Below are 14,330 nucleotides of genomic sequence, written 5' to 3' on the forward strand. Positions count from 1 at the left end.
ACAAATGAATGAAAAAGACTTGGAATAAAATCCCAGCCAATGTTTTACAGACGGCAGTTTTGTCCCTGCAAGCTGCTTGGATGAGATTCTAACGCAGCTTCCCAGAGAGGCATTTTGCCAACAGTAGCCTCCATCTCCTGGACAGCAAGCTGAAGCCAAAATCGCAGCCTTCAGAATCTTCAGAGCTGCAAAGGGCTTTGACCATGGTGAGTTTTATTCACTCTCTAGTAGTTCTTACACTTGGGAAGCATTAGCATCCTGATGCCCAGGCTATCCTCCGAAAATCAATTAAATCAGGATTCTTGAAGGTGGGACCCGGACATTGACATTTTTTTTTTTTTTTTTTTTTTTTTTTTTTTTTTTTTTTTTGAGACAGAGTTTTGCTCTTGCTACCCAGGCTGGAGTGCAATGGCACGATCTCGGCTCACCGCAACCTCCGCCTCCTGGGTTCAGGCAATTCTCCTGCCTCAGCCTCCTGAGTAGCTGGGATTACAGGCACGTGCCACCACACCCAGCTAATTTTTTTGTATTTTTAGTAGAGACGGGGTCTCACCATGTTGACCAGGATGGTCTCGATCTCTTGACCTCATGATCCACCCGCCTCGGCCTCCCAAAGTGCTGGGATTACAGGCTTGAGCCACCGTGCCCGGCGACATTGACATTTTTTTTTAAAGCTTCCCAGGTGATTCCCACGGGCAGTCCAGGCTGGGCTGAGTGACCTGCCGAGGCCTAAACAAAATGCCATGGATTTGTCATTTTTCACAGTGGTAACACATTTGTTTTGTTTTTTGTTTTTGTTTTTTGAGACGAAGTCTCCCTCTGTCACCCAGGCCAGAGTGCAGCAGGGTGATCTCGGCTCACTGCAACCTCTGCCTCCCAGGTTCATGCGTTTCTCCTGCCTCAGCTTCCCAAGTAGCTGAGACTGCAGGACATGCCACCACGCCTGGCTATTTTTTTTTTTTTTTTTTTTTGGAATTTTTAGTGGGGATGAGGTTTTACCATGTTGGCCAGGCTGGTCTCAAATGCCTGACCTCAGGTGATCCATCTGCCTTGGCCTCTCAAAGTGCTGGGATTACAGGTGTGAGCCACCATGCCCCGCCATGGTGACCAAGGTTACTATTGAAAAACATCAGCAGATGTTAGTTTCATAAACTGACAAGAATGAAGGGCAGAAAAAGCTCAGTTATTAGACGCTTAAGACACCAAAGCTGCATGGTATTCTTGGCCAGGCACAGTGGCTCCTGCCTGTAATCCCAGCACTTTGGGAGGCCGAGGCAGGTAGATCATGAGGTCAGGAGTTCAAGACCAGTCTGGCCAATATGGTGAGACCCTCTGTCCCTACTAAAAATACAAACATTAGCTGGGCGTGGTGGCACGTGCCTATAATTTTAGCTACTCAGGAGGCTGAGGCAGGAGAATCACTTGAACCTGGGAGACAGGGGTTTCAGTGACCCAAGATCACACCACTGCACTCCAGCCCGGATGACAGTGTGAGACTCCATCTCAAACAAAACAAAACAAACAAACAAAAAAAACAAAAACACAAAAGCTGCATGATATTCTCTTGCCTTTGTGAAAGACACATAGTTTTGAGGGGTCCCCAAGTAGTAATACTTGTGTCCTGGCATTTTACAGAGTTTTAGAGGAACAGCGCCTTCCATCTGCCTTGCCCTCAGTAGAATCCCCCAGGAGTCCAAAGAGAAGACCAAGCTGGGTGAGCCCCACATCTCTGAAGAGGCCCTGCTCTCTCGGGTATTCTGGTGTCTCACTGAGGGGAGTTGATGGATGAAAGGTAAATAAGCAGCCTTCAGCGGTGCTGAAGGAGAGACAAGAAGCCATGCCCGGAATCATGGAGCGGGGAGCTGTGGAGAGTCCCAGAGGAGCTGTGGGGTGGTGCAGGGGAGGCCACCAGGGAGGGACAGTAGGGGAATGTCCCTGGGGAAGCTCCTTCACCTCACTGTGCTTCTGTTTCTTCAAATATAAAATAGGTATAATAGTACCTATTCGAAGGTCACTGTAAGGAGTGAATGAGTTAGTACAGAATATGAAAAGCAGGTAATGCTTGGCTCTGAGAAAATCTTCTGAGGGTTAGCTGTACTTACTAATATTATCAAAAGTAGTGATGATGATTTAGATTCTTCTACATCATGGCTGAAATTTTCCTCAATAACATTCCTGTCACCTTTGGGAGGCAGAAAACCCCTTTCCATTGTAGATTTTGGGTAATGCTTTGAGTGGTTTTTAGAACTCTGATGGTCAAGATTTGTATTTATAACCATGACTGACATATGACAGCAATAGATGTGTTCACTTTTCTCTCATTTCTTGGAGAAAGGTCATCTGTCTTGTATCCTTCTCATTAAAACCATCCATCTTTCCACACACACGCAAGCCTGTGCTACCCTTAGGGCAGCTGCTATAGGGGGTGCTTGCTTCCTGCCTGCTCCGGGGAATAGGTCAGGCTCCGAAAGGACATATGGACCACGTTCCCAGGAGACCGATGTGCCAGCCAGGCTCCGACTCATTAAGGTGCCAGGAGGATGGGCACTTTCAGTGACAGGATATTCCTGTCTGGGCTCTGCAGAGCACACCCCTTTCCTCGTATTCTCAGGAACCCGAATGATTAATCAGAGGTTGTTTGGCGAACATCAGTTCAAAGCTGAGAAAACTGGATGGTCTTGAATGAAATTTTACCCTGGCTGTACAGATGCCTGCTGAACTTTCTCTGCACCCATACTAAGGACTAGAATCCCCATCTACAAGGTGCACCTCCTCCTCCTCTGAACAGACCTCGGAGCAGCCTTGGCTTATTGGGAGCCCCTCCTAGGCACTCCACCGACTCCTCAGGACCCTGAGTATTCACGTCCTTTCCCAGACACTCACAGGACAGTGGCATTGGCTAGAGCACAGGTCTAATTGCACTTCGCTCCCAAAGAAGTCTTCCTGTTGCCTTGGCCATGCCTGGCAGGCTTTGAACAAGGCTCAAGAGCATAAGTCCACTTCATTCCTCACCTCTGGGTCTTCGCCAGATGACTGTACCCTCTCCTGTGACCCTGACCTTCACCCATATTCCCAATCCCCTTCTTGTCCCTCCACTTCAGATTGGCTCCCAAGCCCTCCAGCTGGACCTCCTTCCTGCACATCCAAGCGCAGTCTGGACTCCACGGCTGCCCCTGCCACCTCCCCAAATGAGGTCTCAGCAAGCCTGTCCACCCAAACCCAGAGGCATCCTCAGGGATCCCTTTCCTCCGTTTTCTTTACTTCCCGTGCCTGATTAATTCAAGTCTTATGTCACTTTCCCTGCTCGTTTTTTTTTTTTTTTTTTCACAATTACATTTTAACAAAATATCAATTTACTGCAAGGTTTGCTATCCAGTGGCATGCCTCTTCCTGTGTAAGCTTCATCAGCATAGTAAATGACTGTCGAACGTTTGCTCTTGCCCCTGTGTTTCTTCAGGATTCAGTGCCCAGTCCAGTTTTTCCATACCTCTTCGCTGCCAGACTGGGACAGAGCAGGGTCACATCTGGGAATCATTGTCGAAAGCAACCGTTAAGCATGAAGAGATGATCCAAGAGAAAGGACACGAAACCTCCAGAATGTGGATCAAGTATAAGTAGCCAAACTTTGCAACACACTGTGAAAGGATCACAAAGTAGTTTAGGGTCAAACAAATCATTAAACCCTAAATGGTTATCTTTTGGCTTTTTAAGGACAGGAGCCATTTCCAGCTAATTACATAGTTTGGGCTGTGCTCTTACATATTAGACTTTGATTTCTTTTCTCAACCATTTAAAAATGTATATATATATATCTGAGACAGAGTCTCACTCTGTTGCTCAGGCTGGGGTGCAGTAGCATGATCTCAGCTCACTGCAACCTCTGCCTCCCAGGTTCGAGTGATTCTCCTCCCTCAGCCTCCCAAGTAGCTGGGAATACAGGCACCCACCACGATGCCTGGCTAATTTTTGTATTTTTAGTAGAGATGGGGTTTTGCCATGTTGGACCAGGCTGATCCCAAACTCCTGACGTCAGGTGATCCGCCCTTCTTGGCCTCCCACAGTGCTGGCATTACAGGTGTGAGCCACTGTACCCAGCTATTTTTATTTATTTTTCAGAGCAGGAGTGGAAATTTCTTAAAAAGCTTTAGTAAGGAAAGAAAAAAAGGAAGGAAAGTACACTTGGAAGAGGGGCAAGAGGGTGACCTGAGAGACGAAACGTGCTTCCTAAATATTTTTAAATCCATCCCTTTTGACACTGCCCTAGCCTAGCCTCTGTCCTCTATTGACAGTCATTCCTGGGACATTAACCCCTGTGATGTGAACAGGAACGTAAAACAGAGACCCAAGTTTCCTTGCTACAGACAGCTCAGAGCTCTCCATACACTAAAGCTCTTTGTGAACATCCGAGAGGGGTTATCACCCAGGCATGATGTCACCCAGGCATCTCACCCAGTTTTTGAGGAGCACCTTACAAGATTCATGTTCTACACTCTTTTCTCTCAAAAAACTTCCTTGCTGGTCTGACTACCTCTGGTTGATCCAATAGCCTCTGCACATGACCACAGTGATCTCCATCTGGAATGCACGCTGCCCACACCTTCTCCCTTAGGTAGCTCTTCTTCATCTAAAGCGCAAAATCCAAGCTTCTTGGCCCAGCAGCAGCAACCCTAAAAAGATCAGGCCACTTCCCTCCCCAGCCTCACTGTCCACATCTTAGGCCTCACCTGTGTTTCTCCATAACAACAAACCCCTGCTGATAAAGACATACCTGAGACTGGGTAATTTGTAAAGAAAAAAAAATGCGTAGTGGACTTACAGTTCCACTTGGCTGGAGAGGCCTCACGATCATGGCAGAAGGCAGAAGCTGAAAGGCACTTCTTACATGGTGGCAGACAAGAGAGGCTGAGCCAAGTGAAAGGGGTTTCCCCTTATAAAACTATTCAATCTTGTGAGACTTATTCATTACCATGAGAACAGTGTGGGGAAAGCCACCCCCATGAGAACAGTGGAAAGCCACCCCGTGATCCAATTATCTCCCACAGGTCCCTCCCACAACATGTGAGAATTATGGGAGCTACAATTCAAGATGAGATTTGGGTGGGGACACAGCCAAACCATATTACCTGACATTTTGTTTTTGTTTCTTTTAATCATCCCAGGCCTTTGCTGTGTTGCCTTCCTAAAATGCTCTTACCAGTTAACTCATCCTGAAGAATCTCTCTCAAACATCACCTTCTCCAGAAAGCCTTTCTCCCCGCCTCCTCCCTTCATGCCTGCTGGGTCAATGTCCCTCCTGTGCTGTCGTGGCAGACTGGACATCACCGTGCCCCCTCCACAAGGTGCTGGTATTTAGCAATTTTTGAGTATTGTCTGCCTCCCCTTACTAGGCAGTGAAGCTATTGTAGCTGGCCCCACCTTCCATCTTCACCTTTTTTTTTTTTTTTTTTTTTTTTTTGAGATGGATTCTCACTCTGTTCCCAGGATGAAGTGCAGTGGCACAATATCAGATCACTGCAACCTCTGCCTCCTGGGTTCAAGCAATTCTCCTGCCTCAGTTTCCCAAACAGCTGGGATTACAGGCATGTACCACCACATCTGGCTAATTTTTGTATTTTTAGTAGAGACAATGTTTAACCATGTTGGCCAGGCTGGTCTCAAACTCTTGACCTCAAGTAATCCTCAGCCTCTCAAAGTGCTAGGATTACAGGCATGAGCCGCCACACCCGGCCACATCTTCACTTTTTCCATCTTCATCTTTCAATTCCTGCATCGGATGCAGTGCCTGTACAGAGGCCCTGACAGCGATGTGTGCTTCTCAGCTGTGCACTTCCAGGTCCTCTGGGGCGGGGTCACTTCTGCCATGGCTCAATTCCCAGCAGTTTCATTTCCATAGAGTGGTATTTTCCTGACATCATCCCCTAAATCTGGGGACTCTTGACTTTCTAGAGTTTCTCACACGAGTAAGTACAGACTGAAAAGTTAGTTTTGTTTGGAGAAGTGATTAGGAAGCAAGGGCTTTGGAGACTTTCCAGACCGCCTGGATTTGAACCCTGATTCTTCTATTACAAACTGTGTGACTTTGGGCGAGTTACTGATTTCCCTCGACCTCAGTTTTCTTTCCTGTAAAATAGGGATAACAATCACATGAAAGGCCGGGGTGGTGGCTCATGCCTATAATCCCAGCACTTTGGGAGGTTGAGGTAGGAGAAGCTCTTGAGACCAATGGATCCAAGACTGACCTGGGCAACATGGGCGAAACCCCATCTCGACCAAAAAATAAAAACAATTAGCCAGGTGTGATAGTGCACACCTGTAGTCCCAGCTATTTGGGAGGCTGAGGTCGGAGGATCACCTGAGCCTGGGGAGGTCAAGGCTGCAATGAGCCATGATCACATCACTCCACTCCAGCCTGGGCATCAGAGCAAGACTGGGTCTCAAAAACAAAAACAAAATCCACCAAGCACTGATGGTTGTTGCAAGCATTAACTGACTTTGGGCATGTTACACAGAGTCGCCAGTCTTGTTACTACGTTCAGGACACTGTCCCTCGGATCACAGGTCTTCTTTCCTCTGGGCTGCTCTTTCTCTGTTCCACTATCCTCCCAGACACACATGCAGCTAGGGGCTCAGCCCTCTGTTCTCTGGCATGAAGCTGACTGTGGCCACAGCATCGGAGTAGGTTTTTCTCATGGCTGCCATAACAAAGTGCCACAAACTGGGTGGCTAATGACCACAGAAGTGAATTCTCTCATAGTTCTGGAGGCTGGAAGTCCAAAATCAAAGTGTCAGCAGTGCTGTGCTCCCTCTCAAGGCTCTAGGGCTGACTCTTTCCTTGTTCTCCTGAGCTTCTGGTGGCCCGAGGTGCTCCTTGGCTTCTGGAAGCACAACTCTAGCTCTCCCTCTGTCTTCACGCGGCCTTCTCCTCTGTGTGCCTGTGTATCCTTTTCTGTGCCTTATAAGGACATGCTAATTGGATGTAGAGCAGCCCTAATCCAGTAGGATCTCATCTTGAGCCTTACCTTAATGATGTCTGTCAAGACCCTATTTCCAAATCAGGACACTATTCAACCAACTATGGTCAGTCTCTGAGTTGAGGTGTTCTGGACCAGAAAATCCTCCAGGAACCATGGACATTTTAGAACCATTGGTGTGTTTTTGTAGTTTTCCTATGTATTGTATAATTTTGTGTATTTCCTCAAATTCCAATAGACCCTAGAGCACTCAGTGCAGACCAATACAGGTAAAGACAGAGAAAGACACACATCCCAAGCCCTCCAGCCTTATCCTTCTGACTCACTGGTCTAAACCTCAAAGGAGTGAGGAGGACATGGGCAGGCGAAGAAAGACAGGATGTGAAGTCTTAACTCTGCATGCCCCACCTTCCAGCTCCTCTCCCTTTTGGTGTTTGCTCAAAATAGGTGTCCACCACCCGGGAATCTCTTCCATGTTTGCTCAATACCCTTGTTTTCATATGGCCACAGCTTTGACTGTTGGGGTGATGTGCCCAAAGCCTGAGCTATAAGAAAAGATGCAGCAAAGGACACCCATAATTCACATAGGCTGGGCTCCTGCGGTGTAAAGCACCAGCCATTAGGATCCACCTTCCTGGCTCCCTCGTGGACCCTACTGCCTTCCCCATCCCAGAGCCCCAAGGGTGGGAAGGGCTCAGGGGAAGTGGAAAGTTCCACAGCAAGACAGAGCCATACTTCATTATCCATACCTCCGAAGGAATATGGGTAGCAGATATCAAAGAGCCAAAAAGATTACACACCAAGATGAGAGGTGACATGCAGATAATGCCTAAAGGTTTGAAATTGGTGAATAGTGCGCTTGTTCTGTATACTATGGACCACACCACAGAAATTGCCTCTTTTCTTAATCTGTAAATAAGCTTAGGCTTTCCTACTACTAGATGATACAGCTTTCCTAACTTAATGGCCCTACATCTCAATTCCCTTTTCTGTAAGACCAGAACTGTCAATGGTTCCTAGCCCACAGGTGATTGTGAAAATTAAATGGCATAGTATACATCAGGTCCTGGCACACAGCAAGCATGCAGGAGGCACCGGTGTTTGGCCGGCATCGCTTCTCCTTCCCTAGTCTCAGATTTTGGTTTCAGGCATGTAGCTCTAAACCCAGGGATGACTGGCACTTGAAAGGACTTTCAATGATCCTGATGACATCCTGCAGTAAATGACTCAGAACCATGAAAAAAAAAAAAAAAAAAAAAAAAAAAAAAAAGCCCCCTGAGCTTGGACAAGTTTCTTCACTCCCTGGGCCTGTTTTGTCCATGGTAGGATGCCCTCTGTTTACCTGGAAGAGTTATGGGTGGATTAAAGCAGAGAAGGAAGAATGGAGCCAGCCCAGGGCTTGCTACCAACAGAACAGGCTGGTGAGAGCTGCAGCGTCACCGTGCTTAGTGATCGCTGCAAGGCAGGAGGAATTCCAATCTCATTTAACTAAAATAAGAGAATCAGGAGGATTATTTTCCACAGCAACTAAAAATGAGAGACTGTTGAAAGAACTTGGGCTGGGTACCCCAGAGAACCAAGTGTTTATGTGAATACACCTGTCCAAAAGCTAGGGCTTCTCAGGGATCCAGAGACCCAATTCATTTCCATTTGGGTGGGTGGGGGGCGGGGAGGCGGGCGGGGAAGGTGTTCTGGTATTTTAAGAGGAAAAAACAAGATTGAAAGAATACTAAAGCAGGGTTGTAGATATTGCTGCATGTCTTGTGTTACATTTAACAAATGTCAACGCAAAAAACTGACCAAACAATTCTGCGAATCATAAGGCAGTCACTACATCTATGTAATTAAAGAAATCTTAATTAGTGCCCCGCAGGCAGTGTTGGCAGGTAATGAGACACAAACTTGTTTTCAAGCCCCTCGTGGGCCTACTTGGAGAAAATGCCAACAGTGGCCGAGATCCCAGGTGGGGTGGTAGTGGGCGCGCCCCAGCGCCGGGCGCCACCCGTCCCGAGACCGAGGGGCGGAGCTGGATGGGGCGGGGACTGGGAGGCGGCGCGACCCGCCCCGGCTCCACCTGTGGAAGCCACTGGCCAGGGCGAGCGGACGCGGGGGTTCGCCCTGAGTCGCTTGGCGGGCCCCGCAGCTAACAGCGCTGCCGAACTCAGAGCTGCGCACCGCGCCACCGCCGCCGCAGGTCGGGCCCCCAGCGCTGCTCCGGGGCCACGGCCCAGCCATGAAGATGCACTTCTGTATCCCGGTGTCCCAGCAGCGGCTCGACGCGCTGGGGAGCCGCTATGTGGTGCGCCCAGGGCCGGGGTCGGGCTGGACAGGGAGGGGGCCGGTGACCATGCTCACCTATCCCTCGGCTCACCCGGGACGGGGTGTCTGTGTGTTTGCAGCTGTACTCCGTGTACCTGGACGGCTTCCTCTTCTGCAAAGTGCGCTACAGCCAGCTGCACGGTTGGAACGAACAGGTGAGCGGGTTGGAGGCGGGTATGAGCCTCCACTGAGACGGGTCGAGAAAGCTGTCTTCAAAGCGCTCTATTCCTGTGATTCTGGCAAGACACTGAGCCGTTCAGGGCCTCGGGCTTCCTATTGTGAAACAGGGTCGTGGTAAGGATGAACTGAATTGCTTGGCATACAGTTGGATGAATGCACGCTGCGGCTCCGGGTCGCCTACAGCTGTGAGATGAGGGAACCTGGCGCAGGTGATTCTCCCAAGCCCCTGGCAGCCGGGTGACCCCCCACAGCCCCGCCTAGCAGGGCGCTGGGGCTATGCTGGGCTCCATTTCAGTGCCCGCTGTTCCCCAGGATGATGTCTCCCTCCAAAATGAGCAAACCGGGTCTAAACCAAGGCCTAGAGTCTTTGGCGTCTTGTACATGGGTGTTTAATCTCCTTTGTCTCCAGATCTAAAGTTTGCCACCTTTAAAAAGGTGTGTCTCTAGTTTTGCATGCGAACGGCCATGAGGCTTCAAGTACTGGCAGGTTGGGAACCAGGAAACTTGACTTGCCAAGCTAGGATAGTTTCTCGCCGTGCTGTCTTGACCGTATTTTCTCTGGAAGGCGGACTGATTTAACAGTCTGCTTTAATGGGTTTCGTTGTTCTTACAAGGAGGTATTATAAGTCTTCAAAATGGGTTAGAGAAGTAAGTGAAGGTTTGGAAATAAACTTTACCCTCCTCCTCCACTCCAGGGTGAATAGTGTCTTTTGTTTTCTGTTTTAGATTTTAGGTTATGAAGAGCATATATCTAATGTTAAAAAGAAAAGTATAGGCCAGGGACTGAAGCAGGAGGATTGCTTGAGTCTCAGAGTTTAAGACCAGCCTGGGTAAATAGCTAAGACCTTGTCTCTATTTAAAAGAAAAAAATTGCCCAGAGGCAACAGCTGTTAATGTGTGTGTGTTTTTGTTTGTTTGTTTGTTTGTTTTTTAGAGAGAGTTTTTTTCAGACAGTCTCTGAGTTTCTAGTGAGTTAGATACACCGTGTTTCATTTAACCATCTTCTGTTGGCTTAGCTTTTTTTTTTTTTTTTTTTTTTTTGAGATGGTCTCTCGCTCAGCCACCCAGGCTGGAGTGCAGTGGTGCAATCTTGGCTCACTGCAACTTCTGCCTCCTGGGTTCAAGTGATTCTTGTGCCTCAGCCTCTCAAGTAGCTGGGATTTCAGGCGTGTGCCACCATGCCTGGCTAATTTTTGTATTTTTAGTAGAGACAGGGTTTCACCATGTTGGTCAGGCTGGTCTCAAACTCCTGACTTCAAGTGATCTACCCACCTTGGCCTCCCAAAGTGCTGGGATTACAAGCGTGAGCCACCCCGCCCAGCCAGTTTGTTTTTTCTGCTATTGAAATGGTCTCTGTAGTAAGCCTTCTTGTTCACACAGCATAGCGGATTGGAAAAGTCCATTTTCAAGGTGTGATTAACTATCTTTGGAGTCAACCAAGAACAGTCGTAATGTCGTTACTAGTTAATTTGAGTAGTAATTTTGGTGACTAGTGTTGTGACCCAGTAGGTCCTCAGGAACGATTGTCAAATGACTGAATGAAGAATGGCATGGATTCAGACTTCTGGAGGATAAGAAGTTACTTGTGACTGAAACACATGGAGACTTGGGAGGACTGCAGAGGCAGGCAGGATCTCAAAGGAAGAGAAAGGATGGGTGTCTTAGGCATTGGCAGGGGGAGGCAGGGTATCTTCTCCTCCTCTCCTCTGTTTTCCTGCAGTGTGAGGTGGGGAAGGGGAAGGAGCAGAGCAGGAGGCAGTGAGAGAGCCTGTAACTGACCGACTGCATCCTGGCTGATTGCTTCACCACTCCTCTGACCTTCAATTTTCTCATCAGAAATAATAAGCAAATAGGTCCTTATGGATGTCTTCATAATAATAAGCAAATCGGTCCTTATGGATCTTCACAGGGTGCTTGTGAAGATCAGGGGCCAGCTGCTCACAGAGCCTGGTACCTAATAGATGCTCAGCAAACATTTGTGGACTCAGAGGCTTCAAGTATTCCTGAATCTGGCTCTTCTTACCCAACGGACTCCGGCAAATGCTTATTTTCAGGAAAACTCAGATGAACCAAATCCCAGCAGATCCAGAAGGAGAGGTATAAAGTGAACAAATTTTATTCTTGACCTTCTGTTTGGTAAGACATGAAGTAGAAATTGTCTGTTATTTACCATCGGGGCCTTTAGAAATTTTGAATTACCACAGCTCATGTCCTCAGTAGGGTATACAATAGATTTTAATAAAATAAATTTTAACAAATATTTCATATTTGGCCCAGATTTTTCAAAATTCTAAAAATGGAAATTTCTTTGTCTAGTTTCCAACTTCCATATATCTTATTTATCATTTTCTCCCTTTCTATGCAAACTGCTGTATTTAAAAAAAAAAAAACAATTTAGATCCTAGATGGCTACTGGCATTTATTATTAATCTGAAATAATAAGCCGTTACTGTGTGCTGAGTTTGGTACCAAACACTTTACCTGTGATAGGTTAATTTTTACAATAGCCTTATGAGCTAGCCCCTACATCCTTTTTGCTTTCAATCCCCTCTACTCACCCTGACCCCGGGCATCCAAGGTCGACTCTTTGTCATGAGAGTTCCAGGCACAGGATTTCGCTCCAGCAAGCCCCAGTAAGGTCAGCGTTCAATCACCATCGTCGTCACTCTCATTTTATAAAGAGTCTGAGGCCGAATGTGGTTCGCTCCTGTAATCCCAGCACTTTGGAGGCCAAGAAGGGTAGATTAGACTGCCTGAGCACAGGATTTGAAGACCAGCCTGGGCAACATGGCGAAACCCTGTCTCTACCAAAAATACGAAAAATTAGCCAGGCATGGTGGTGCTCCTGTAGTCCCAAGTGCTTAGGAGGCTCGGGTGGGAGGATTGCTTGAGCCTGGGAGGTGGAAGTTGCAGTGAGTCCAGATTGTGCCACTGCACTCCAATGTGGGTGACAGAGTGAGGCCCTGTCTCAGAAAAAAAAAAAAAAAAAAAAAAAAAAAAAGAGTCTGAGTAGGGTTGCTAGATTTAGCAAATAAAAATACAATATCCCCCAGTTAAATTTGAATTACAAGTCAACAACAAACAATTTTTTTTAGTATAAGTATGTCTCATGCACCACTTGGTACATATTGAACTGGGCATCTTGTATTTTATCTGGCTACCCTAAATCTGCTACTGAAAGGTTGGGTGACCTCTCCCAGATACTTCTCAGCTAGTTTTTATTCCTCCTATTCAGTGGAGGATGTCAAATGGCTCAGATTTCTTAATCTGATTTAATATAAAGCACTGTAAAAAAGGAAACAGTAGAAAGGTCTCATCTGTGTGTATGTGTTTGGGGAATATGATTTTATTTCCAGTTTATTTTCTGGGAAGTTCTACATCCTAATAGAATAGTTTTCATCTGTAGAATTAACTGATTATTTCCTTAAGAAATATTTACTAAGTTTTTATTGCATGCCATGCATTCTGTTAAATTAGGACTATTATTTTAGCATGTGTGATCTTTAAGAATTAGATATATTTTGCATGTTGGAGAACTGAGATTGAGGGGCTGTACTTGGCACAGGTGAGGTGGCCTCTAGTCCATCTCAGGCAGGGTATGTGCAGAGCTAATGCACAAAACCGGACCTGGGTTGGCCAGATGCAGTGCCTCACACCTGTAATCCCAGCACTTTGGGAGACCAAGGTGGGTGGATCACTTCACTCAAGAGTTTGAGACCAGCCTCGGCAACATGGTGAAATCCCATCTCTATTAAAATACAAAAAATTAGCCAGGTGTGGTGGCACATGCCTGTCATCCCAGCTACTTGGGAGGCTGAGGCATGAGAATTGCTTGAGCCCAGGAGGCAGAGATTGCAGTGAGCTGAGATCCCACCACTGCATTCCAGCCTGGGCAACAGAGGGAGACTCCGTCTCAAAACAAAAACAGAAATGAAGAAAAACTGGACCTGGGGAAGAGGTGGGTGTGTTTCTATGGGCTCAGCTGTGACCTGAGCCTCCTCTTGTCCTCACCTGAAGTCCTGTGCCCAGCGAGGCTCCCTTGAAGACTGGCAGCTTGCCTCTGCTGCTCAGTGCGGCCCATCTTCCTGCAGTGCAAACTGGCTGGCCCAACCTTTTTCTGTGCCTTTAGATAAACAAAACCAGTTTGATTTAAGCCCCTGCCCTTGCCAGCAACACACCCAAATAGATTTAAAGAAATCTATGAGGGAAACATTTAATCAACTCATTTTGACGAAGTTAGAGATGAGGTCATCCTGTGTAAGTGCCATGGGCTCTGTTTCTTTGCACTCTGCCAGCATCAGACATGGCAACGTGGCCAAGTTGGGAAAGCTTGCAAAGGATTCACCAGCAGGAGGGAAGGGCCGTGTAGCCTGCATGCACTGGTTCAGTTGTCCTCCCTGCCAAGTGCTGCCCACCTGGCTGCTTCCCCTCTGACCTAACCTGATCTCCTCTTTCCCTACCCGTACCTCCTGTTCCTATCACGCTGGCTCACTCTTTGTCTCTGCCTGGCTCACTTCCTCTGCCTGGAATGACGCCTGGTTTTAGTCTACCTGTCAAGGAAGCAGTTGTTTCTCAAAGCCCACCTCAGCCCCACCTCCTCTAGGAAGTCCCCTTTGATTGCATGAAATGCCTTTCTCTGATTCCTGTGCCACTTGGTGCTTAAACCTTGTCATGCTCCTTCCTCTTTTTGTGTGTATATTTTGTCTCCTCTGATTATTTACAAGCAAAACTCAAATATTTGAATGAAGGGACAAAATGAAGGTTTGTGGGTATGGAATGCCTAGCATGGAATTCTGCCTTGGTAGTTGCTCAACAGAGATTTGGTGGAAAAGATGATGGTGATGATGAGGACAGCAGTGA

General features: G+C 47.3%; 1 protein-coding gene across 1 annotated transcript in view; it reads left to right on the plus strand.

The window, feature by feature from the left end:
• The first annotated feature begins 9,091 nt into the window (after positions 1–9,091).
• The window catches only part of SNX31 (sorting nexin 31), a 74,874-nt gene continuing 69,635 nt past the window's right edge, over positions 9,092–14,330 (plus strand). Inside the window, exons 1-2 of the mRNA XM_039464655.2 lie at positions 9,092–9,270; positions 9,371–9,445. Coding sequence (XP_039320589.2) covers positions 9,205–9,270; positions 9,371–9,445 — 141 coding nt within the window. The 5' untranslated portion in view covers positions 9,092–9,204. The remainder of the gene's footprint in view (positions 9,271–9,370; positions 9,446–14,330) is intronic.

The sequence above is a fragment of the Saimiri boliviensis genome, chromosome 15 (assembly GCF_048565385.1).
Source record: "Saimiri boliviensis isolate mSaiBol1 chromosome 15, mSaiBol1.pri, whole genome shotgun sequence".
In the NCBI taxonomy this organism is placed as follows: Eukaryota; Metazoa; Chordata; class Mammalia; order Primates; family Cebidae; genus Saimiri; species Saimiri boliviensis.